This window comes from Phoca vitulina, unplaced genomic scaffold, assembly GCF_004348235.1.
Source record: "Phoca vitulina isolate PV1807 unplaced genomic scaffold, GSC_HSeal_1.0 scaffold2, whole genome shotgun sequence".
Taxonomy (NCBI): Eukaryota; Metazoa; Chordata; class Mammalia; order Carnivora; family Phocidae; genus Phoca; species Phoca vitulina.
In genome coordinates this window covers 95,590,349-95,612,621 of record NW_022589705.1, presented here as the reverse complement: position 1 = coordinate 95,612,621, position 22,273 = coordinate 95,590,349, and the positions used below count along the sequence as shown (strand labels likewise).

The following is a 22,273-nucleotide window of genomic DNA, read 5'->3' as shown; positions in this document are numbered from 1 at the left end:
GGACTTGGAGAGCACGGCCACCGCTCGGTCGGGCTGGCGCCGAGCCGGGCGCGCGGGCGGCCGGCCGGGGGCGGGCGCGCGCCGCGGCCGGGGCGTGGGGGGCGCGCGTGTTCGCGCGAGGGGGCGCGGGGTGTGTTTGAGGAGTGGGTGCGAGGACACGCGCAGCTGTGGAGGGGGAGGGGGCGTGAGGGGCGCGCGTGCTCATGCGAGGGGGGAGTGTTTTGACGCGTGAGTGTGCGTGGGCACCGGCGTGTGTTTACGGCGCGGGTGTGAGGGAGGGGGTGTTTGACCGAGCGTGAGAGGCGCGTGTTGATGGAGCGAGGGGGAGGGCGTGCGCGTTTGGGAGCGGGTGTGCGAACACGCGTGTTTACAGAGCGAGTGGGGAAGGAGGGAGCGCGCGTGGATGGATAGCGCGAGGGGACCGAGTGTGTTTTGACGCGTGAGTGTGCGCGGGGCCGGCGTGTGCCGATGGAGCGCGCGTGTCTGTGAGGAGGTGTGTTGGGGAGTGGGTGTGAGATCACGCGTGTTCTTGGGGCGAGTGGGGGTGTGAGGGAACGTGAGGAGCGAGGCAGAGCGCGCGCGCGTGTTGATGCGAGGCAGCGGGTGTGAGGACACGCGTGTGTGCGCGAGGGAGTGGGAGTGTTTGGGTGAGTGGCGGTCTGGGGGCGCGCGTGCGGGGAGTGGCCGCGGCGGGCGGGCGGGGGCGGCGGGGCGCGAGCCGCGCGGGCGCCCACGGAGCCGCCGACTGGTTTTTGTCTGCGAGGCGAGCCCTGGCGGCGGGCTTTTCAGATCCAGCGCCGGATCCCCAGGCGGGGCTCGGGGAGAGGGTGGGAGACAGGTGCCCCCGAGGCGGGGAGGAGGGAGATCCAGGTGCCCCCGAGGCGAGGCGCGGGGAGAGGGTGGGGTGGAGGACAGGTGCCCCTCGGCGGGGAGGAGGGGGAGACAGGTGCCCCCGAGGCGGGGCGCGGGGAGAAGGCGGGAGGCAGGTGCCACTCGGTGGGGAGTGGGGCGGACAGGTGCCCCTCGGCGGGGAGTAGAGGGACATGTGCCCCACGGCGGGGAGTGGGGTGCTCTGGTACCCTTCGGCGGGGAGGGGAGGGACAGGTGCCCCTCGGCAGAGAAGAGGGGCGGGGACAGGAGCCCCCTCTGTGGGGCGTGGGGAGATGGAACCGGATAGGTTCCCTTCCTTCAAGGAGAGGGGAGAGGGCCTGGGACTGGTGCCTCCTCCACCGAGAGGAGAGAAGATCCAGACCGGCGCCCCTTATGCGGGGAGAGAAGGTTCGGGACAGGTGCCTCCTCCGCGGGGCGCTGGGAAAAGGGCCGGGACAGCACCGAGCTCAGCCCCAGGCGCCTCTGCAGGACTAGGCGGTTGGAGGCTGCCTTTCCTAGCAAGCCAATGGAGTGAATGAACGTTTTATTAATGTGTGCGTAGAATCCGGCGGGGAAAGTTGGTTGAGTTCAGAGACTAAGAGGTTTGGAAGAACTTGAGAGTTTGGCTTACCTGGAACCAGGACAGGAAAGGTGCATTGACCCTTGTTTCCACCAGCCACGCTCAGATGGGCTGGAATAGAGGCTCCGTGTGGCCTTCTTGCATTTACAGGATCTCCCGTGGTTTGATTTAGGTATTGCACAACTTTAAGAGGTGGCCCTGATGGTGTTCAGATGTTTGAGACTTTTTCAATCTCCGTAGGTTTCTGTAGGCATCAAAACAAATTTTTGAAAGTTTAATACTATTGCAGAGTATCTTCTTCATCAGTTTACCAGCGAATGATGACAATTTTAGTCTATTTTATATTTTGTCCACTATTGCTTGGTATGATTTCTACTGATTAGTCTGAGGTATGTAATCAGCAAAGCAGATTCGGTAAAGGGAAGAAGTGCTGTCAGGTATTACAGAAGTGCCTCGTGTATGTGTTTGGTTCTGTGCATTATATTTCAGTCACCAGTGAAGCCAAAACCTGAAATTTTAAAACTGTGCCCCCCCCCCAATTTTGTCATATATGGTAAAATGGCTGGCTGTATACAAAGGAAACCTTTTCTCTTTCTGCCCAAAGGAATTTTTCAAAGAGTTTTCCTACAGAAACCGTGTCATAGAGAGAAACCGCTGCCTGGGAACCTGGTAAAGAGAAACAGGTTCAGCAGTAGCACCTTTCACGGTGTGTGTTTATAGGAAAATAGTATTTTAAGACCAGAATTAGAGAATAGCAAATAGCTCATGTATTTTCTTTTCTTTGTATTAGATCTAGAGAGTAACCATGTTTAACGTTCTAGAAAATAACATTTATTTACAGGATATGCATTTCCCCAATAAATTTAGCTTAGTAGTGAAAACAGAGAAGTGCTGTAAATATCTAAGAGACCTCCCTTCAGTCATCCTGATTAATTATATGCCACAGAATCAAAGTGGAAACACAGTATTTAATGCAGTAGTTAAGAACAACATCGTATTATTTAAAGATTTTTTTATCAACTTTTCTGCTTTTGTGATAGACAACACACAGACACACACATTATTCGTTTCTTTTTTTTAATTTTGTTTATTTGACATAGAGAGACATAGAGAGAGAGGGAACACAAGCAGGGGGAGTAGGAGAGAGAGAAGCAGGCTTCCTGCTGAGCAGGGAGCCCAATGTGGGGCTCGATCCCAGGACCCTGGGATCATGACCTGAGCTGAAGGCAGACGCTTAACAACTGAGCCACCCAGGCGCCCCACATTATTCGTTTCTTAGGACGCTGCTGGGCCTTCCTGTGTATAACAGCAGTGTTACTGCTGTAGGCTGTTCATGGTGGACTGCTTTAGAGAGCATAGACAACAGGTTGGACTGAGGATTTTTGTACTTAATGTGAGAAAGATAGTGAAGTTAAAGAGTTGGTGTTGAACTTCCCTGGCGGAAGCCCCGAGGCCCTTATTGATGGCTAAGCTGCAGGTGCTGTCTCAAAAGCCCTCATCTTCTGCCAGTGCAGGAAATGGACATTTTGGGGATCTAGAATTTCCTTTGGGAACCGTCAAAATTTTTCTGATGTTTTCCGATCATTGCTGTTGTGAACTTTTCAAGCTTCGGAACTGTGCTTGTAGGCTGCCTTTTTTAAATGTCTAAGGGAAAATTGTTAATACATTTATTTAAAACGCAACTTTAGGAATCACCCAGAAAGGTCAGTAAAGACCATTTTGTTAAACTTGGCACCGTTCTTTAGCTGGTGCAGTGGTTTCTGGAAGTCATTTATTCTTAGCGGTGTGCACTTTCCCACCCCTTTTCCAACCGTTCATTGTGTGTCTGCCATGTCTTCTCACATTTAAAGGGTTTTGCTTTCCCTGGCTTAAAGTGGCTTAATATTTGTATTCCATCGATCTTTTCAAACAGAGACTCTCTTAGTGGTGCCAAGTCTTCATTGTTAAATATCAACCATGGCATCCTGTCACAGTATATAAGCTGAATATTTGGGAGCTTATTTCAGTTATATATTCCCTTGCCAAAAAGCATTTGGCACGAACACGTGATGTAGTTTGTATACATCACCTCTTTTTTTTTTTTTTTTTTAATGATTTAAGGGAGCTTACAGAGATCCAGGCATACCTCTTTCTGTTGTGCTTCGCTTTAATTGCATTTCACTGATAAGGCGTGTTTTACAAATTGGAGGTTGGTGGCAACCCTGCGTGGGAGGGAACAAGTCTGTCGGTGCCGTTTTTCCAGCAGCATTTGCTCAGTTCGTGTGTCTGTCACATTTTGGTAATCCTTGCAATCTTTCAAACTTTTTTTTTAATCGTTATATTTGTTAGCGGTGATCTGAGATCAGTGATTAGGACTTGCTGAAAGCTCAAGTGATGGTTAGCATATTTTAGCAGTATTTTTTAATTAAGGTATGTAGGGTTTTTTTAGACAGAATGCTATTGTGCACATAATAGACCACAGCATAGTATAAAAGCAACTTTTATAGGCACTGAGAATCAAGAAAACGGCACTCACTTTATTGTGATGGTCTAAAACCAAACCCACAGTATCTCCAAGGTATGGCTGCACATGTCACACACTGAAGCAAGATAAAAATAGGTGAAATTAAGAAGGATAAGGCCAGAGGAAAGTGAGGGTACAGGAAAGGGAAACGGGGGCTCTAATGAAGTTAGTAACATTCATTCCGTAAAATCTTACACACTTTCTGGAGGCAGGCCATAAACTGCATTCTGGGCTTTGTGACAACGATAGATGTGATGTAGGGTTAATTTTGTCTTCCTTACAGCTGACATGGATTTTCTTACATTCTGTGTAAGGTCCGACAGCCAACCCGGACTTTTCAGTGCTGATGGGAGAAGCGCAGATGAGATGCCCTGAATGACTTTGAAGGCTGCAGGTCACTAGGAGTCACATTGAACATTTGGGAAGTGCTGAGGAGCCTGCTGGCTGTCGGCACCTAATAGCGTGAGGATAGTGCAGCTCATGAGCATGGAGACCATCACTTGTCCCCTTCCTGAGTGGATTGCCCTGAAGTCAAATGACCATCTTTCTTTGCTCTTCTCTGACACGTCTAGACATGGGTTAACTCGCAGCAGGCAGGCAAGGGGATGCCTTTACCGGCAGGAAATGGTTACACTCCACCCCCTAAGCAGTGTAGCACAGAGACTCATTACCGTCACGGCGCCGTACTTTGTAAATAGTGTCTTTGCTTTTTGTACCATTGGGGGTGGGTGCATTGAGAATGCCTGTGTGACCTTGCTTGATGCTTTATTTCAGTAAAGTTTTTTTTGTGTACTAACAAATTTTAGTTTCGAAAATATCATGGTACCACCTATAATTTTTTAATTTTATGTTGTCTTGTTAGCACTGAACGTAGAGCATAGCTTTACACATATGACGTATAGAAAGATCAATCAGTCAACACATTTTTAAAAGTACCTATTATAGGTCAACTGTTAAGCAAATTATAACATTATTACAAATTTGAGGAGGGTAAAGTATGGAAGGAATTTAATCAGAGTAAACGTTTATAGGAGTTAAGCTAGTGATGCTAAACTTACATAACATTTTTGTAATATTTAAAGTAATGGCAAATAACATAAGTTCTTCCAAATACATTAAATTAACTTTCATCAGCTACTAAGATTAACTAGTTTCCTTTTTTTTCACCTTTTGACTTTCACCGTTTTCAAATCTGATCCCACTTTCTTAAAGCCAGCCTTCCCCCGTCTCTCAACAACTACTCAATATTCTAAATTCTCTGAGCCTAACCCAAGTCTTATTAATGAAGCCTTTCCCCTCATCTCCCAACATAGAGTAGTGGCTCTTTGCTGGGCAGGGTGGCACCCAAGCCGTATCCTCCCCTCCCCACCTGGCATAATGAAATCTGGGAGCTGGAGTTTCGTGACTGCTGTTGACAAACAGAGTACATGTATGGTGTTATTTATTGGATAGAGTGAGAAGAATGTGTTGGGAATGTGTTTCTTTAGGCCGAAGGCACACCGACCTCTGACCCTACTTGCTGCACTCAGTTCAGTCTTGTCTGTTAGTCAGTTAGACGCAAACGCTGCAGGATCTCCCATGCAGAGCAGTTCAGGGTTCCTAGGGTATTGGGGTTTTCATTTAAGTGGTCTTGAAGAGTCCTGGCCTGTACCAGTGTGAAATCGCTAGGTCTGCCACCTGAATCATCTCTCTGACTTTCTTAGGATTGACCAAACGCTCGCCGTCTAGGAATGTGTGTGGGTAAGAGCTCTTTGCTTTGAAATAATACAGTAGGATGAGTACTTGTTTTGTTTTTCAGCTCTACCACTGAGTAAATCAGAAATCTCAGGTAAATCACCTTACGTCTCTGGATCAGTGCCTTACCTGTGTTGTAAACCTATTAGGAGTGGTTCAGGAGATTAGTGGTCAGCATCATTAGTTTCTAAAATCAGAGTACCCTGCACATGGTAAGTGTGGATTTGGGAAGTTTGTTTCAGGGGTGTGTGTGTGTGTGTGTGTGTGTGTGTGTATGTATGTGTATGTACTGGGTTTAGTTCTTTCTGTGGGCCACAGTCAAAAGCTGTTGAAAGCCCCTGGACCAGATAATTCTCGAGTGCTCTTTAAATCTCAGTGTTTTGTAGTGATTATCTGCCATGGGACGTGTCTGTTACGACAGTTGATTTACCTAAGGCTGAACGAGTGGAGATGCTTGTGTAGGTATGGAATTCAACAGCAGATAGGTTTCCAGCTCAGCTGGAGCTCAGTATACCTTTTCCTGATTTCTTCAGGTAATCAAAATGTTTCAAATGAGCATGACAGCTTATTTCCACCACGATTTATCCCATGTTTTTGTAGGGCGATTCCAATGATAATTTTGCACAACCGAGGTATATGTAATGAATATTTAATTGAATATTTTTTTATTTGTAAGTGGGAGCAGACTTTCACTATTTGTTTAGTGAAAGGATCCACATTTCAGTTAATAGAGTCACCTTAGATTCCTCTTTTAGCTGCAAGTCACAGAACTCCTCTCAAACTGGCTTATATAAAAGAGGGAATTTATTGACTCTTATGAAATCCAGTTTTGGAGTTATCTTCAGCTACAGTTGGTTCCAGATGCTCAAGTGACAGCATTAGGAACCTGTCTCTCCCTCTCTTGACTCTACTCTTGTCCATGTTGATTTTATTCTCATTTCCACAGTGGTAGCAAGATGGTCCCCTCAAAGCTCCAGGCTTATATTTTGCCAATTTAGCAAATATCTCCGGGAAGACAGCACATCTTTGCCAGTTGTTCCAAGAAATGTTCTGTTCTTCTTGGCTCAGCTTGACGCATGTGTCCAGTCACTGGAATAAGAGGAGGCAGTATGCTCATTATTAGCAAGGCCTGCCTCTCTCTCCCTTGAAACAAGACTTGGGATCAGCACCACCTGAACTACACATAGGGCAGGAGCAACTCCCAAAGGAGCAACAAGGTGCCATAGCCAGGGAAGTGGGAAGGGATGCTAGGCAGGCATACTGTGAGGGAACTGGTACTTTTTTATGTTCAGCCTGATAGTCATATTCCTAAAGAAAGCACCATTCAGGGGCGCCTGGGTGGCTCAGTCGTTAAGCGTCTGCCTTCGGCTCAGGTCATGATCTCCGGGTCCTGGAATCGAGTCCCACATCGGGCTCCCTGCTCGGCGGGAAGCCTGCTTCTCCCTCTCCCACTCCCCCTGCTTGTGTTTCCTCTCTCACTGTGTCTCTCTCTGTCAAATAAATAAATAAAATCTTAAAAAAAAAAAAAAAAAAGAAAGCACCATTCATTCGGAAACCACAGAAGCTCATAATAAGGCCGAGTCCATGATTTTATTCTCATGGTCTCATTTTAAATGAGAAGACACCAGAACCTTCACCTTTTAATAGGTGCTGACTAACAATTCCTAGGACCGTTTTCAGAAAATATGATTCAAGTCCTTAATATATTATACACTGTGGTTTGGATTAATCAACAAAGAATTCATTTAAATATCCTTTTGTCTTTTCTAATGAAAGAAACCATTCATTCTGCTCTAGCCAGAATCCATGCCTCTGGCATTTGTGTGCATGTGTGAAAGATGTTTTACCTAACAATGTAAAAAATAGGAAGGGCCCAGCCTAAAACGGATGGTGTTCTAAAAACTTATAAGTCAATTGAATGATATTTCTCAGATAAACAGTGCAACAAATGGTAGGTATGTTCCCAGGCTAGCCTGAGAAGAAAAATCTTTTGAACCCATAATGGATACTCAGCATTTGCAGGAGAAAAATATTAAAATGTGTGCTTATGTATATCACATTATACACTGTAAAACATTGAACTATATAATCTACATAATATATACATAGCCTACACTTACATGTTCCAAAACACATGAAATAATGCACTTCCTATTTTCATATTAAATGATGTTGCTCAAATAAAAATAAAGGTACATATAAAATAACTTCAGTAAATGGAAACTTTTTGGCAAAGAGTCTTAATTCATAGGGTAGAACCCAAAATAGTTCTCTGAAATTACAAAGTCCAGCTCCCTAACTTTTTAGAGGAATAAAATTTAAGTTTCTTGATAACAGAACCCTAACATTATTCTTATTATCAGTTGTAATTACAATCTTCTTTTTATTCTCAAGTGGCACAAAGAAAAGAGAGAAACCCTTCTGAGGTATCTTGAAGGAGCAGTGGAAGGGACAGGCAGTGGGTTAACAAGGTGGTTATGTGTGTCAGAGGTTGTCTGAAGTGAGATTGACTGGACCATCAGAGGAAGAAGAGTCTTCTAGGAAGGAAGAAGGAGATGGGAGGAAGAGATGTCAGGTCAAACAGCTTCCCATACTAGTCCCTGGGTGATGTTCCCCCTTAACCCACATAACTTTATCAGGGTCTGTGGCCAGTCAGCGTGGCGCCTGAGCCTTGCCTGGTGAGTGAAGAAGGAAAACGAGGGGCATGGACCAGGAACTTCCTCACTGGACATTGTATTGGGGTATTCTTTAAGATTAGTTTTAGTTCTAAACTCTTCTGTGGGAACATTAGTTACAGGAAATGCTTATAAGAAGCTCCTCCAAACCTATAGAGAAAGATTCAAATAAGTTTAGGAAACATGCCTACCAGCTCTCTACCAGCAATTTATAGCATCTGTTAGCATGTTAAGGTTCAGAGAAATGCAAATGTATTTAGTTGTGTTTAACCTACTTACTCAAAAACATCTTGACACATTTTGTTTTTATGGTCTACTGAGTAACATGTCGTGGAAAATCTTCTACAGCATGCGGTTTGGGAAATGTTTCAGTGGACCATCGCCACACCATCATCCTGAGCCAGGAACCCACGGCCCTCCCCTCCCGTGGGTCTGTGAGTCCTCTGATATTGAACGTATGATTTTGTGTACATATGTACTTTTCTAGGAAAGGGTTTGTAGCTTTCATCACTAAGAGCCAATGAGTGATGAAGGGTAGGAATCACTGTTGCGGGTTCTTTTCTAATAAGGGAAGTCCAGCTTCTCCTGTACATTTTATGTCTGCATAGGGCTGTTACTCAGCAGACATGGCGTCACTCAGGGGCGTCAAGTGGTAGACAGGCAGCTGACTAGTCAATTATTAGGCTTGTTTGTCAAATAGTTTTAAACACTGGCAGCTACTCTCTTTCCACCAAGAATTGTGGAAAGAAATTGCCTATGCAGGACACCACCTTATCGTTAAACTCTAGTTATATTTATTCCCAGACAAAGAAGAAGACATGTTATTTCATTGCAGTGAAGAGGGTTTGTTTTAAAAGTTGAGAGTCACTGACCTGCAGAAGAGAAATCCGTTGAGAGCTCCTTAATGATAAACTACTAAAAACCAGCTAAGTACAGAAAGCTTTTCCTTCAGGAAACTGAAAACCATCAACTCACCTACTTTTAGATTTAAAAATTAGGATCATAAAATACTGTTCAGGAAAGAGGGAGCAGTAAATAATAGACATGCCTGGAATAGTTCAATCTCCCCTTGACTTAAACCGAATCCTCAGAGAGCTCTCAAGTTGGACCACACCGATCTTTGTTGAACTGCCTCTGTGAACCAGTGTTTGGTGTCTGTTAATACAAATGGTGATAAACAGTCCTTAAAACCCAGTACTGCCTTTATTGCAAGGATATCGAAGTCTGTGACGTCACATGCTATCCAAAACAACTGACCATGATCCTGAAACTGCCTCCCATTTTGCTTCGTTTGCCAGTTCAACCCAGTCTGGGACTCACAGTTAACCATTTTGGATGATCTCTTGTGTGTTTTCTGTACAGTAGCTTTGCGTGAGCTTTATTTTACTCTTTTCATGAATCTCGATCTTACCTAATCTATTATTAACCATAAGTATTTTTGTCAGCCACCTCAAACAGGCATCTAGGGTTGGTGCCAGTTAGGTGAGAGCAGGGAGGGAAATAAAGAGGCTGAGGGAGGGACGGGAATGGGGCCAGGAAGGGAAATCAGGAAAATGAGGAAGAGGGGAGAAAAAGAGATGGTAGGGATATGTGCAGGGTTTGTGAGGGACGTTCCCCAGGCTTAGCACCTGCTGCCCTTTGAGCTGGTTATTAACCTTTTGTTCCATTACGTAACTACTCCGTGAACCTTTAGACCCACTCTGCTCTGAGTGGAAGGATTAAAGAAGCCTGCTTTGGGGCTTCCATGAGGACAGCCAGACAAGGCAGCCCCCTCAACTCTATGAAATCAAGTTGCATCCCCATTTAGTGGAAAACATGATACCTTGTTAGCCTTCCCACCTAATCCAAGGGATGTTTGAATACTGGCCTCAATAATACATTCATTCACGCCTCACCAATTTGGAATTTGCAGAAATTTGAAGATTACTCTGGTCCAGGGGTAGAGTACTAATGGGAAATGTAGCACACGAGTGTGGGGGCGAGTGACATGTGGACCCAGGAGAGCAGACGTTAGTGTGTTCTGATGCGGCAGGCAGGGCCACGAGCCACACTGCCTTCCCAGGGATCACGACACCTCTAAAAAGGAGCTTAACGGTTAAAATTGTTCTAAAACTTCGTTTTTTTCCCCCTCAGAGAAATATTTTTATTTAAAAAAAATGTTTAAAATGGTACAACTTGGTTTTTTTTAATTTTTATCCTTTCTTGTCAGAAAGGCCTGTGATAAACTGCAAAATAGTATTCTTAAATCGTTTTATCTATCAAGACCTACTTTATAATACATACATTATTTTTAAGTAATATAGCTATTTTCTTTAAAATCTGTGCATTTCAGTCTATTCATTTGGGAATGACGTCCTCACCTATAATTATTCTAGATTTTTACAAAATCTTATAGCATTATGAAAAAGTATTATCATAGTTAATAAACTTTCAAGTTCTAGAACTGAAACCTCTGTATGGAGAATCCAGTGTTTACAAAAAAATACATATTTTTTGGAACATCTTGGACTTTAACTCTCACGACTAGGCAAGACAGTTGGGAATGTCTGTGCAGATGGCATTCCTGCAGTTGGTTCTGAGAGCAAAGCATTGCCAACAGCAGACCTCTAAATAATGTATGGAGAATGAGTTGGACACAGAGAAGGACTTTTCCAGCTAGAGTCCTGAACGCATGGTTTTTCAGATATTGAAACTCACCAGGAACTCAGAGCAAATAACATCTATTATGATTAGTAAAATTAGCTGGAAGCAGCCAGGATTTTTTTTTTTCCTCCAGGTACCAGGTAGCACATGTGATTAGCAAAGATTTTTTTTTTGAGATTTTTACTTTTTTAAAGTAATCTCTACACCCAACATAGGGCTCGAACAATCCCAACACCAAGAGTCGCATGCTCTACTGACTGAGCCAGCCAGGTGTCCCCAAAGTCTTTTGATTTGGTTTTTGTTTTTTTATGGAGTTTTCAATCCCCTCCCACCTCCTCAACCCCACAATGCCTGCACCCTGACCTTGTTCCGGAATGCTACTTCTGAGGTGGAAACTACCAAATGTAAGAGTTATTGTGTACCAGTCTAATTAGATGTTTGTTTGTTTCCAAATGCCTGCTCCCTGATACATTCTATGGGATCAGGTAAAAGATGGTCCCATGAGAAGGGAAGGGACCGCGTTTAGTGACTTTGCTGGAGAAAACTACACCACAGAAATGACTAATGGAAACATATTTTGTTCCACATAATATCCTTTGCCTTGTTCTCCTTCAAACTCACATTTTCTATTTCTAACAGGTGAAATTAAATCACTTATTCAGTAAATCTGTATTGAGGACCTACTGTGTGCCAGGCCTTGGGAATATTGCAGTGAACAGAGCGATCATAGCTGCCGGCTTCACAGAGCTCACAGGACTTCTCTTTACCTTTATATCAGACTGAGGTTCTTGAAATAAAGGCTCCCATCGTACTGGATTTTGTATCCCTGGTGGCGACCACGACATCGTGAGCTTTCTTGTTCACCGTTATATCCCCAGAGCCTCAGCACACTAGTGCTGAGGAGTCATGCCTTGGGAGTGGGGATTGACTAGATATTTGCAGAACAAACCTGTTCTGGCCCTGATTCTCCATAGTTCTTCCCAAAGGATTTCACGTGTTCGGGAGTTTTTGTTACTAAAGCTGAGCACCACAGATCAGCCTGCTGGTGGTTCATTAAAGTCGTCTTGCCTCCTGACACTTCCTGTGCATTTTGTAGTTCTTCTCTGCCCTGTCAGCTCTTGGGTGTTAGGATTTTCATCTCCCATTTTCCCACGCGCACTTAAATTTCATTCCACCGTCACACCTTCACGTCCAGGGGAGGGAGACAGTTGCTCACCTCCGAGTCTCATTACAGTTCTTTTTCTTTAAAGACCTCATTAGTCTTAGTGGTGATATGCTCCTCTGGTCTTCACTCACTTTGCTGTTACTACTTTAGAATATCTCCATTTGTGCTTGTAATATTTCTGATTGTCACTGGGTACTGAAACTGTGGAGGCAGTGTCCTCCAGATTTGTTGCTTTTGGAAGTTAGCAGACTTAAAATGTTCTGCTCTTCTGTAGGCTATGAGGGTAGGTACAGAATCAGTGTCAGAGTTCCTGATTTCCATTGTTCTCGCACCAATCAGCTGCGGTTTCACCACACTGAACTCCCGTCGGATTTGCTACTGTATTGACTGTGCCGTCAGCTCCTGCATAATTTGGGGTGCTCTCCCGTGCTTCAGGCCACGGGGCAGCACAGCTGAGCTCCGAGAGTGTTCCACCAAGCCTTCGTGTCCTTGGAGCATAGGTTTGAAATTCTTGCCCTCATGCACCTCAAGCTCTGGCATGGAGAGAGTTCAAGGGAGAGAGAATTGTACGTTTGCGTGCCTCCCCTTGTCAACATTTGTTTCCTACTCGCTGTGAGCTGTTCAGCAGCATCCTACCCGATTTTCCTTGACACGTCCAAGACTCTGAATTTGTGAATAGTGTGAAACAACAGACCAAGGAGAAGAAATACGGATCCAAAGCCACTGCGAGTGAAGAAAGTCTAAGAAGAATTGCTAATTTCCATTTGTCTTGGTGTATGGAGTTGGGGAGTTTTTAAAAAGTGGAGTATGGCAGTTTTTTTCTGAGGCTAAATTTAGCCATTGCTTTGGAAAATCAGAGTGGCACAGCTTGTGCCTTATCTCTGTCCGGCCCTTACCCTTCCCTCCGCACTTGGACATCTTAAATGGCTTGCTGGAGAGGACAGCTTCATGTGCTCCGGTGGCCCCATTTATTCTGGGAAGGAATTAAGTGACTTCATTTCCCCTGTCTTTCCGAGCTTCCTAAAAAATTTAGGAGGCTTCCTAAGCAGCAATTGCAGTCCCTACAGAAATAGTTCAAGTCATGCCTCCTTTTGCTTCATCAGCTCTTCCTGCCAGTGCGGCCAAGGGCTGTAAATGGAATGAGAGACGGCCTCTCATTCCCAGTCCAAATAGCAACAGGAGGGCACATGTGCACTTGAGCTACAAATAACGCGTTTTAAAATAGCAGGTGGTATTTGACGATTGCTCCTTCATTCATTTACCTGCCAAGGCAAAACTTTTTCTCCCACTCTGGCAACAAGACCGGAGGTGGCTCAGATTAAGCAATTGTAGCAACAAGTTCTCGTGTTTGCAGATATTCGTTAGCGGGTTTTCAGACGTTCAGATCCATGCATACTTCATGAGGCCTTCTAAAAAATCTTTCTTTTAAGACAATAAAAATTTCATGTTTATACAACACCCTATCCCCTGATGGACATGTGAGGCACTTTTGTAACTAATTATAGGCACTCCTTCCATTAAGGTGTGCTGCCAGCCATGTGTGTTCCAAATACTCCATTTTGCCAGGGAAAAGTGGGAATATATAAAATTTATAATGTGAAGTTCAGTGGATAGAGAAGAGCGGCACTGCTGTGAAATCCAGTTTGTATCCGTAAAGAAGTCAGATGTTTCTCAGCTCCTTTGCCAGAGTCTTGCACCAATGTGCTGCAGGTACATAATTTCCTTCCCTGAGCCGAAAGGAAGTGGCAGCTGACCAAGTAAACTCCTAGAGATTACTCACGTGCTTTCAAGTCATTTCTGCTAGGTTTTGATCATCCTGACCACTCTGTCCATGGGAACAAGTGGTAGGCTGCTGCTAATTGGTATGCAGCCACCTGGAGTCCCCGGTGGCTAGTGGAGGTTACTCAGAGCCCTTGCCCCAGAGTTTAATGACCTCGTCAATAAATTGGCTCCCAGAAGAGGCTTAAACTAGAAAATAATTATTCTTTTCCACTGACTGAGCCCCCACTCTGTATCTGGTGCCAGGGTGCAGACAAGCTCCCTGCTTTCAAAAAGCTCCCTAGTAGAAAGTACACATGTAGGAGAACAACTCTACATTCATTTGCTAAGTACTCTTAGGACACAGGGTAAGACATGAAGGTTCACCGGGCATAGTGGAAAGAACGTGGATCTGGAGTCCAGCCTGTGTTTAAATCCCTGCCCTGATACTTAAAAGCAGTATGACCTTGGGCAAGCAACACGTTTCTGAACTTCAACTTCTTCATCTGTCAAATGAAGAGGAAAAGCTTTCTTTTGATTATTTTGAGGACTAGAAATAATACATGTGGACTGGTCAACTGTGGATGTCCAGTAATAATACTGAAGTGATGTGTGAGCCACGCTCTGAAGAACAGCAGACTCACCAGGTGGACACAGGAAGAAGTCGGCATGACCAAAGGTCCAAGGGCATGTGAACCCCCAGTGGACTGAAGAACAGTGAGTGATAAGAGAGTCCCTAAAAAGTAGCCTGAGACAGCTGGTCAAGAGCATTCTATGCCATGCCAAAGAGCTTCAGTTTTATTTTGTAGGTCAAAGTTGGGGGGGGGGGGGACTTAAGTTTTTTTAACTGAATTACCTGATATAATGTCTGAAACTTCCTCATGTTGTACTGCTCGATACAGCCCTGGAAATTAATTAGGTTCCAGGACTTACCGAGAGGTAATCTAGAGGCAACAGTAGGTGCAGCTAAGTGCTGAAAGCCTAGGAAGTCTGGCTAGTATTTGGTTTCCTGATGTAGACACTTTATTACATCAGATCCTTAAATACTTGGGATTCTCTACTTTTATAGAAGCAAGCACCAATCTTTCTAAACTTAGAACATACTATGGGAAATCTGACTTCATGAAATTTTCTCTGTCTTTAAAACTTTGGTATTATTTAGGAATTTTAAGTTTTTAGGTAAATGTTAACTTGGGACATTTTAAAATGAGTCCCTTTGAGGGTTGGGAATCCCTATCAGAGAGGAAGAGGTGACCCATGACCGCTGCTGTGCCATGTGACACTTTGCATAACAGCCCCTAAGGGGAGGCTGGGACACAGTGAACCCAGCAAAGGAAAAGGGGATATGAAGCCCCAATGAACCATTCATTGACCGTCGGGCCAGTGATTGGCTGGAAGTGTTTCTTTATCTTCTTCTTGACCTTTGTAATACTCAAAGCTGTTCTGGGATTATGAGTGTTTTTTCTGTATGTTTTCTAATATTGTTGGGAAACTCTTAAGAACTGGATTATAACAAGGTAGTTGGATAAACTACTATGCTATGTTCTGTACCTATACTTTTGAGTGACAGAAATTAGACTTACAGACCTCACTGATATGAGGAATTCTTAATCTCAGGAAACAAACTGAGGGTTGCTGGAGTGGGGGGTGGGGTGGGAGGGATGGGGTGACTGGGTGATGGACACTGGGGAGGGTATGTGTTCTGGTAAGCGCTGTGAATTGTGCAAGACTGTTGAATCTCAGATCTGTACCTCTGAAACAAATAATGCAATATATGTTAAGAAAGAAAAAAAGAAGAAGAAGAATGTAGCAGGAGGGGAAGAATGAAGGGGGGGAAATCGGAGGGGGAGAAGAACCATGAGAGACGATGGACTCTGAAAAACAAACTGAGGGTTCTAGAGGGGAGGGGGTTGGGAGGATGGGTTAGCCTGGTGATGGGTATTGAGGAGGGCACGTTCTGCATGGAGCACTGGGTGTTATGCACAAACAATGAATCATGGAACACTATATCTAAAACTAATGATGTAATGTATGGGGATTAACATAACAATAAAAAAAATTTAAAAAAAAAAAAAAAAGAAAAGAAATTAGACTTACAGATTTCTTTTTTGTAGTTTAATACATCAGTGCAATTTCTTTTCAGCATTTAGTGTATAGGTTTATTATATCCAGATAACACATAGTTACTTCCACCATCATCTTATCTACATTGAAGGTACCCCCTGCCCCGGAAGGCTAGGATGGACACTGCCGTGCTATGTTAGAAGTGCAGAAGTCAGTATGGACTCACGTTTATTTCAGTGTGGTACAGATAGATACAGACAATTACAGATGTGTTTGCATACATGGGTTTCCTCGCTCTGTCTGCTGAGGGGGCCTGGAAGCAGTGACGCCCCAGCAGCTGTGGGCACACCCAACGCCCAGATCTTGGCTTCTAAATGCCATTCTCCAATAAAAGGAACCACAGCTCCTTAGAGAAATTGCTGATTCTAGGGCTGGGGCAGGGAAAATAAAAAATGAACCTGCGCATCTTATAATGCCAGAAAGTAAGGAAGTGCCTGAAAAAGAAGGGAAGAGGCTGGGGGTCCGTCAGAGGGACCCAGGAGCCAGCGTGAAAGAGCTCCCAGTGGCCAAAGCTGGGACAGTTCTCACAATAAACGAACGTAGTATTGGATTATGGCCAAAGTGTAAAGTAAATATGCATGAGTTCAAATGGATATAAATAAATGGTTGATCAGGGCGCCTGGGTGGCTCAGTTGGTTAAGCGACTGCCTTCGGCTCAGGTCATGATCCTGGAGTCCCGGGATCGAGTCCCGCATCGGGCTCCCTGCTCTGCGGGGAGTCTGCTCCTCCCTCTGACCCTCCCCCCTCTCATGTGCTCTCTCTCTCATTCTCTCTCTCTCAAATAAATAAATAAAATCTTAAAAAAATAAAAAAATAAAAAAATAAATGGTTGATCAAATAAATTCAGAAGGACAAATCTCCCTTTAGGAGAACTCCATATAATATATGTGGACACTCCCCCCATCCATGAAGTAGAGCTTTATTCCCATTTCCTTGAGTGTGGGCTGGACTTACTGACTTATTTCCAAAGAATAGAGTATGGAAAGAGGAAAATCATAACTTGATCATAGAGCAGTCTAGCAGACAGCACCTTAACCAAAAATCAAGGTCCACATCAGCAGGACATCATATACCACCGATGTTATGTGATGAGCGGGGCACCCTGCCTCTGTGATATTCTTCCTGGAAACTCGTAACTCCAGTCCAGCCGTTAGAAAACATATCAGACAACTTGAACAGAGGGACATCTACAGAGTGTGTGACCAGTGTTCCTCAAAGCCGTGAACGTTGTGGAACTAAGAGCTACAGAGAAAACTGTCACATCCCAGGATACAGAGGGCGTGGGACAACTAAATGCAGCATGGCGTCCGCAACTGGATCCCAGTACCAAAGAAGTACCTTAGTTCCATCGGCGGGTCTAACTCAAGTCTCTGGTTGAGTCAGTAGTGATGCTAGTGAGTGTCTGGGTTTTGACAGATGTACCATGGATAGGTAAGATGTTGCTGTTAGGGCAAACTAGGCAAAGGTTTATGGGAGCTCCACGATCTTTGCAACTTGTCTGTAAATCTAACATTATTCAAAATTTTTTTTTTTTTTTTTTTTTTTAAAGATTTTATTTATTTATGAGAGAGAGAATGAGAGAGAGCATATGAGAGGGGGGAGGGTCAGAGGGAGAAGCAGACTCCCTGCCGAGCAGGGAGCCCGATGCGGGACTCGATCCAGGGACTCCAGGATCATGACCTGAGCCGAAGGCAGCCGCCCAACCAACTGAGCCACCCAGGCGCCCCAAAATTTTTTTAAAATGTATTTTTTAAAGATTTTATTTGAGAAAGTGAGTGAGCACATGAGGGGGCGTGGGGAGGGGCAGAGGAAGAGAAGCAGGCTCCCCACTGAGCACAGAGCCCAACGCAGGGCTCCATCCCAGGACCCTCAGATCATGGCCTGAGCCAAAGTCAGACGGTTAACCGGATGAGCCACCCAGATGCCCCTAAAATGCATTTTTTAATAAAAGAGTCCCATGATATGACTGGGTCCCAGTCCAAGAATTTCTCAGACTGAAGAAAGCCTCACCACTTTAAAAAATTTCATATAAGTTTATCTCATCCCCACAAAAACAATAGGTAGTGATAGCCCGTCTTTACACATGAGAAAATTGAGGTGCAAAGTGGTCATTTTTTCGAAAATTATGCAGCAACAGGATTAAACCTGGAGCTCTCGTCTCTACTCCCATGCTCCTTCTATTCCATCACAGCTGCCCAGTCTAAAAATGCCACTTCTGCTAAAAAGGGGTGCAGAACGGGCTCACGAAGAGGCTGAATGAATCACGAGCCAGAGTGTGGCTGCAGAGCCGTCAGAATTACTTACTTTCTGTCTGGGGTGCGGGCTCATGCGCGCGTGTCCTGACTGTCAGGGAAGGAATTGCTGCGTGGTGGTTAAAAGCCCTCGTTCCCTGAAACCGTGCAGGTAAATAGCCTGCTTCAGAGACAGGCGAGACACGCAGACAGACACGTGGGAAGACACGGCATTTAGTCACCTGAGGGAAGAAGAAAGCAATGAGGAGGTAAGACTCGATGGGAGGGACCAAGTAGTGTCTGATTCGTTACAGAGGGCGGTGCAGGTGGGCGGACTTTCAGTAGTGTTCAGGTTTTGTCAGATCTTAATTGGCTGTGTCCGTGAGAAGAAAGTGAGCAACCCAGTGTTGTTGACAGAGCTCGTGTGGATGGAGCTGGCATGGTTTCCGTGAGGTCATGTCTCATGTGTCCACCCTGGGCAGCAACCTGCGCATCTGCTCGAGCAGGGGGGTTCTTGGACCATTCTTTAACGAGCACTCAGGTGGAGAGAAGATGCATTTTTATGGAGGGAAGTGGGGTCTTAGAGTGGCTCCTGCATGTGGCCCCGGACCAGAAACATCAGCATCACCTGAGAACTTGTTAGAAGTGCAACCTCTGGGCCTTACCCACACCTCCTAAGTAAAACGAACTGGCTCTGGGACTAGGGCCCACCCATCCGTCTGGTGCTTCGGATGGCACCTACCGTGTGAGAGCCGCCGGATGAGCGGAAGCCTCCTGTCAGGGTGGCCTCGGTTGGCAGCGAGGGGCGAGCACGGTGGCTATAGGGCACACACACTCAGCCATGGGAGGGACGCCCGCACGCACACCCGGAGCTTCCCCTCCAGGAGAAGTGAACCGGTGTTCGGACCTCACCTGGCCCCAGGCTTCAGAGGCAGGAGTTATAATGTGGCTTCTCCAGGGGCAGCGGAAGAGTGGGAGAACCTTTCTATGGAAGCAGCAGCTTGTTGTTTTAGTGAGACAGACGTAGCCCTAATCCTTCCAGAAGGGAACGGAAAGCTGGGGATGGCCAGGCGGGAGCTCCAGCTGAACAGCTGGCTTCCCTTGCTGGGGCCTCTGGAGTCTAAGGTGCTCGTGGAAACAGGTACTTTTGGTGTGCTTTTTGTGCAGTCTAGTGCTCACGGAGGAGTAGTTTGGTTGCTTCACTCAGACTGTCCTAAGGACATGGGGCTTGGAATCCCTCAAAGCTGAGTCACTGTTGGCTTTGTTTGAAATGTCATGGGTGAGAGCTGAGGCCAAATTTGTCAGCCCCCTAGGTCTACACATTATTTGTTTTCTCTCTTCTCACCCCTCCCTCCCACATATTAATTCAAAAATCCAGTTTATTCAGGCTGCAGAAATTACTTGTTGGCCAGCAAACGAGGGCAGGGACATTTTCACTAATGTTTAAGTCACCCCCAGTGCTTGGTACGTAGAAGGTGCTCAATAAACACTTGTGCATGAATAAATGAATCTGATATCAACTTTTTTACTGTAACATCAGAAAAATTTTCTTTGCTTCTTAATAATTATATTCCCTTTATCCCATGACCACACATAATATACAATCAAGGCAATAAATAGCTCCGCGTGTGCCAAATATTTTACAGTAGTTTCCGCATCATCATAAAACTAAAACCAAAACAAGCATACGGTCGTTGCTTTTGACTGGCCAGGAATGGAGACGTGAAAACCCTCATTTTATCCATCTGAGTAAGCTCTGTGGCCAGAGCGGGTCCCTGGCCGCACTCAGAGGAGAGGAAGTGGCATCAGAAGGCTCCAGTGATTCTCGGTCAGCACAGTACGACAGGCCCATACGCGCCAGGATGCCAGCTCAATTGTTTCCATTTGAGGTTGTTTCTTATTTTAATTATCACTACCTTCCCCCTTTGGAGTTGAGAGGCTCAGAGATGCCATTATGCATGATATAATTTTGTTAAGAGGCAAATAATTGCTTCTGAGTATCTTCATGAAGTGCTTCTCAGAGCAGCTTAATAACGTGAGAGAGCTAACTGCACAGTTAGCCATGGGGATGCTGCGGAACAGACAGCCCAGAACAGAAGCTGGGACCTCGGTGGCAGCCACGGGGTTGTAATTCTTAGTGTTTTGATCTGGAGACACCGTGCGCGGGGCCCAGTTCTGTGATGTCAGGAAGGGTCTGTCCCCATAGTGTCCATGCTGGGCAGGGGGACGGGCGGGTGCAAGAGGCTGACCTCACTGTGGCAGGGCAACCGCCGGAACAGAGCCATCTCCCTGGGGCCGGGGGCAGGCCAGGCACCCCGCAGCACCCCACCAGGGCAGAGCACAGCCGGACACTGCTCTCTCTGCCCTTCTGCCCCTGTGCGTGACACGGGAGGTCAGTGCTGGCCACCGGGCTCCAAACAAGTGCTTGAAACCAGCGAAATGGATTCTGAACACTCGTCTAATAGGTGCAGGATTTGTAGGCTTGCAGAATAAATCATCAGCAGGTGGCTACAGCAGCTTCCCCCGTTTCCGTAGACCGCACGAGTTTCTGTGAGTAGATACAGGGCATGATGGGGAAGAAGCAGGGACAAGGGCCCCAGGGCATCACTGCCATTCGACTTGGAGTCAAACTCTAATTAAAAGGGAGGATTCGTAGTCTTCATTTGGTTCCACATAAAGGAGTCCTGCATTCTGCAAAATGTCCCTTTTAAGGGAGAGGGCATGGGATAAGGATTCTGGTACCACCCCCGAAGGCACAAGGGTCACAGGATGACAAGGACCGTTCGCAGTGCATCACACACAGACTCACTCAGGGAACTTCCCATCGGTGACCAGGCCACTGAGATGCTCAGCACAGGGGCCTCAGTGTTTGTTGTATCCGTGTGTTTGTGTGCAATGGGCACAGAGACGTCCTCTTTCACTTTTAAAGGGGGAGGACTTTTCTTTTAGTGTGGTTCCTGGAAATAACTTTATTAGAAAATAATATCACGATCTTTGAACAGCAGTCTTCCTCCTCTGGCTTTGTGGTTTAGTAAAGTGGAATCCGTTTGACAGCCAGTCTCGAAAATTTTCCTGTGAAACAGGTATTTATTGTCTTGTTCTTGTAAGGAAAAAGTTCTCTTTCCAAGGGTAACACTAATTCTGTGCGTCTTCTCTTCCCACAACCTCTCGCTCCTGTTGGTGTCATATCGGGGTTAAGCTCCAGGCCCCAGAGCCAGGGAGATTCGTTCTCTTTGCCTCAGTCTCCTCCTCTGTGAAAAGAGGGTGAGAACAGTACCTACCTCACGATTATTGTGGAGAGTAAATGGGCTAATATTTGTAAAGTGATCAGAACGGTGACTGGCACATGAGAAACTTTCCCCAAGTGTCAGCCCCGCCCATTGTTTTATTTCTTATAGAATCAATAAACATGACTCACTGGTGTCAGGATTTATAGTCAGGATGGCCAGGTACACTGATCAAGTACTCCCGTCCTGGGTTCTTCCTTTTCATGATTCAGGTGGTAGCATTTTGAAAATAGTTATGCCATTAACCATCTGGGGGCCGAATAGGCTGTCACAGCTGCTCAGTCAATCCCTAGACATTTAACTCCTTTGTTGGAAGATGATGATGACGTGGAACTGATATGTTCTTCGAGTTTGCACAAACTCGCTCAATCCTCACAGCAACCCTGAGGTAAGTACAGTTACCATCCCCAGTTAAGAGCTGAGGGGACTGAGGCACTAAAGGTTTTGTTCAAAGCTACACGACTCTTCCGTGGTGCAGCCAAGGTTCTTAACTGCATACTGTCTGGTCCTGGCCCCCTCTCCAGCTCCATCCTCTGCTCTCCTCTCTGCTGTGGGCCAGCCACCCGCCTTCTGCGCCTTGAATACCCTTCCTCAGAGCCTTTGCTTCTGCTCGTAACTCACCCAGCTCTTGCAGACGTGGCTCCTTCTCATTCTGGTCAAACTCAAGTGTCGCCTTTCCTGACTTATCTAAGTTCTAGCCGCA

General features: G+C 45.7%; 1 protein-coding gene across 15 annotated transcripts in view; it reads left to right on the top strand.

The window, feature by feature from the left end:
- The window catches only part of CAMTA1 (calmodulin binding transcription activator 1), an 842,290-nt gene that overhangs the window by 790,029 nt on the left and 29,988 nt on the right, over positions 1-22,273 (top strand). Inside the window, exon 1 of one of the 15 annotated variants that reach the window (XM_032394590.1) lies at positions 577-647. The exons of 13 other annotated variants lie outside the window; for them this stretch is intronic. In XM_032394590.1, coding sequence (XP_032250481.1) covers positions 590-647 — 58 coding nt within the window. In that variant the 5' untranslated portion in view covers positions 577-589. Of the gene's footprint in view, positions 1-576; positions 648-18,015; positions 18,553-22,273 lie in introns of those variants that run through there. One more of the 15 variants, XM_032394610.1, reaches the window with a different exon arrangement.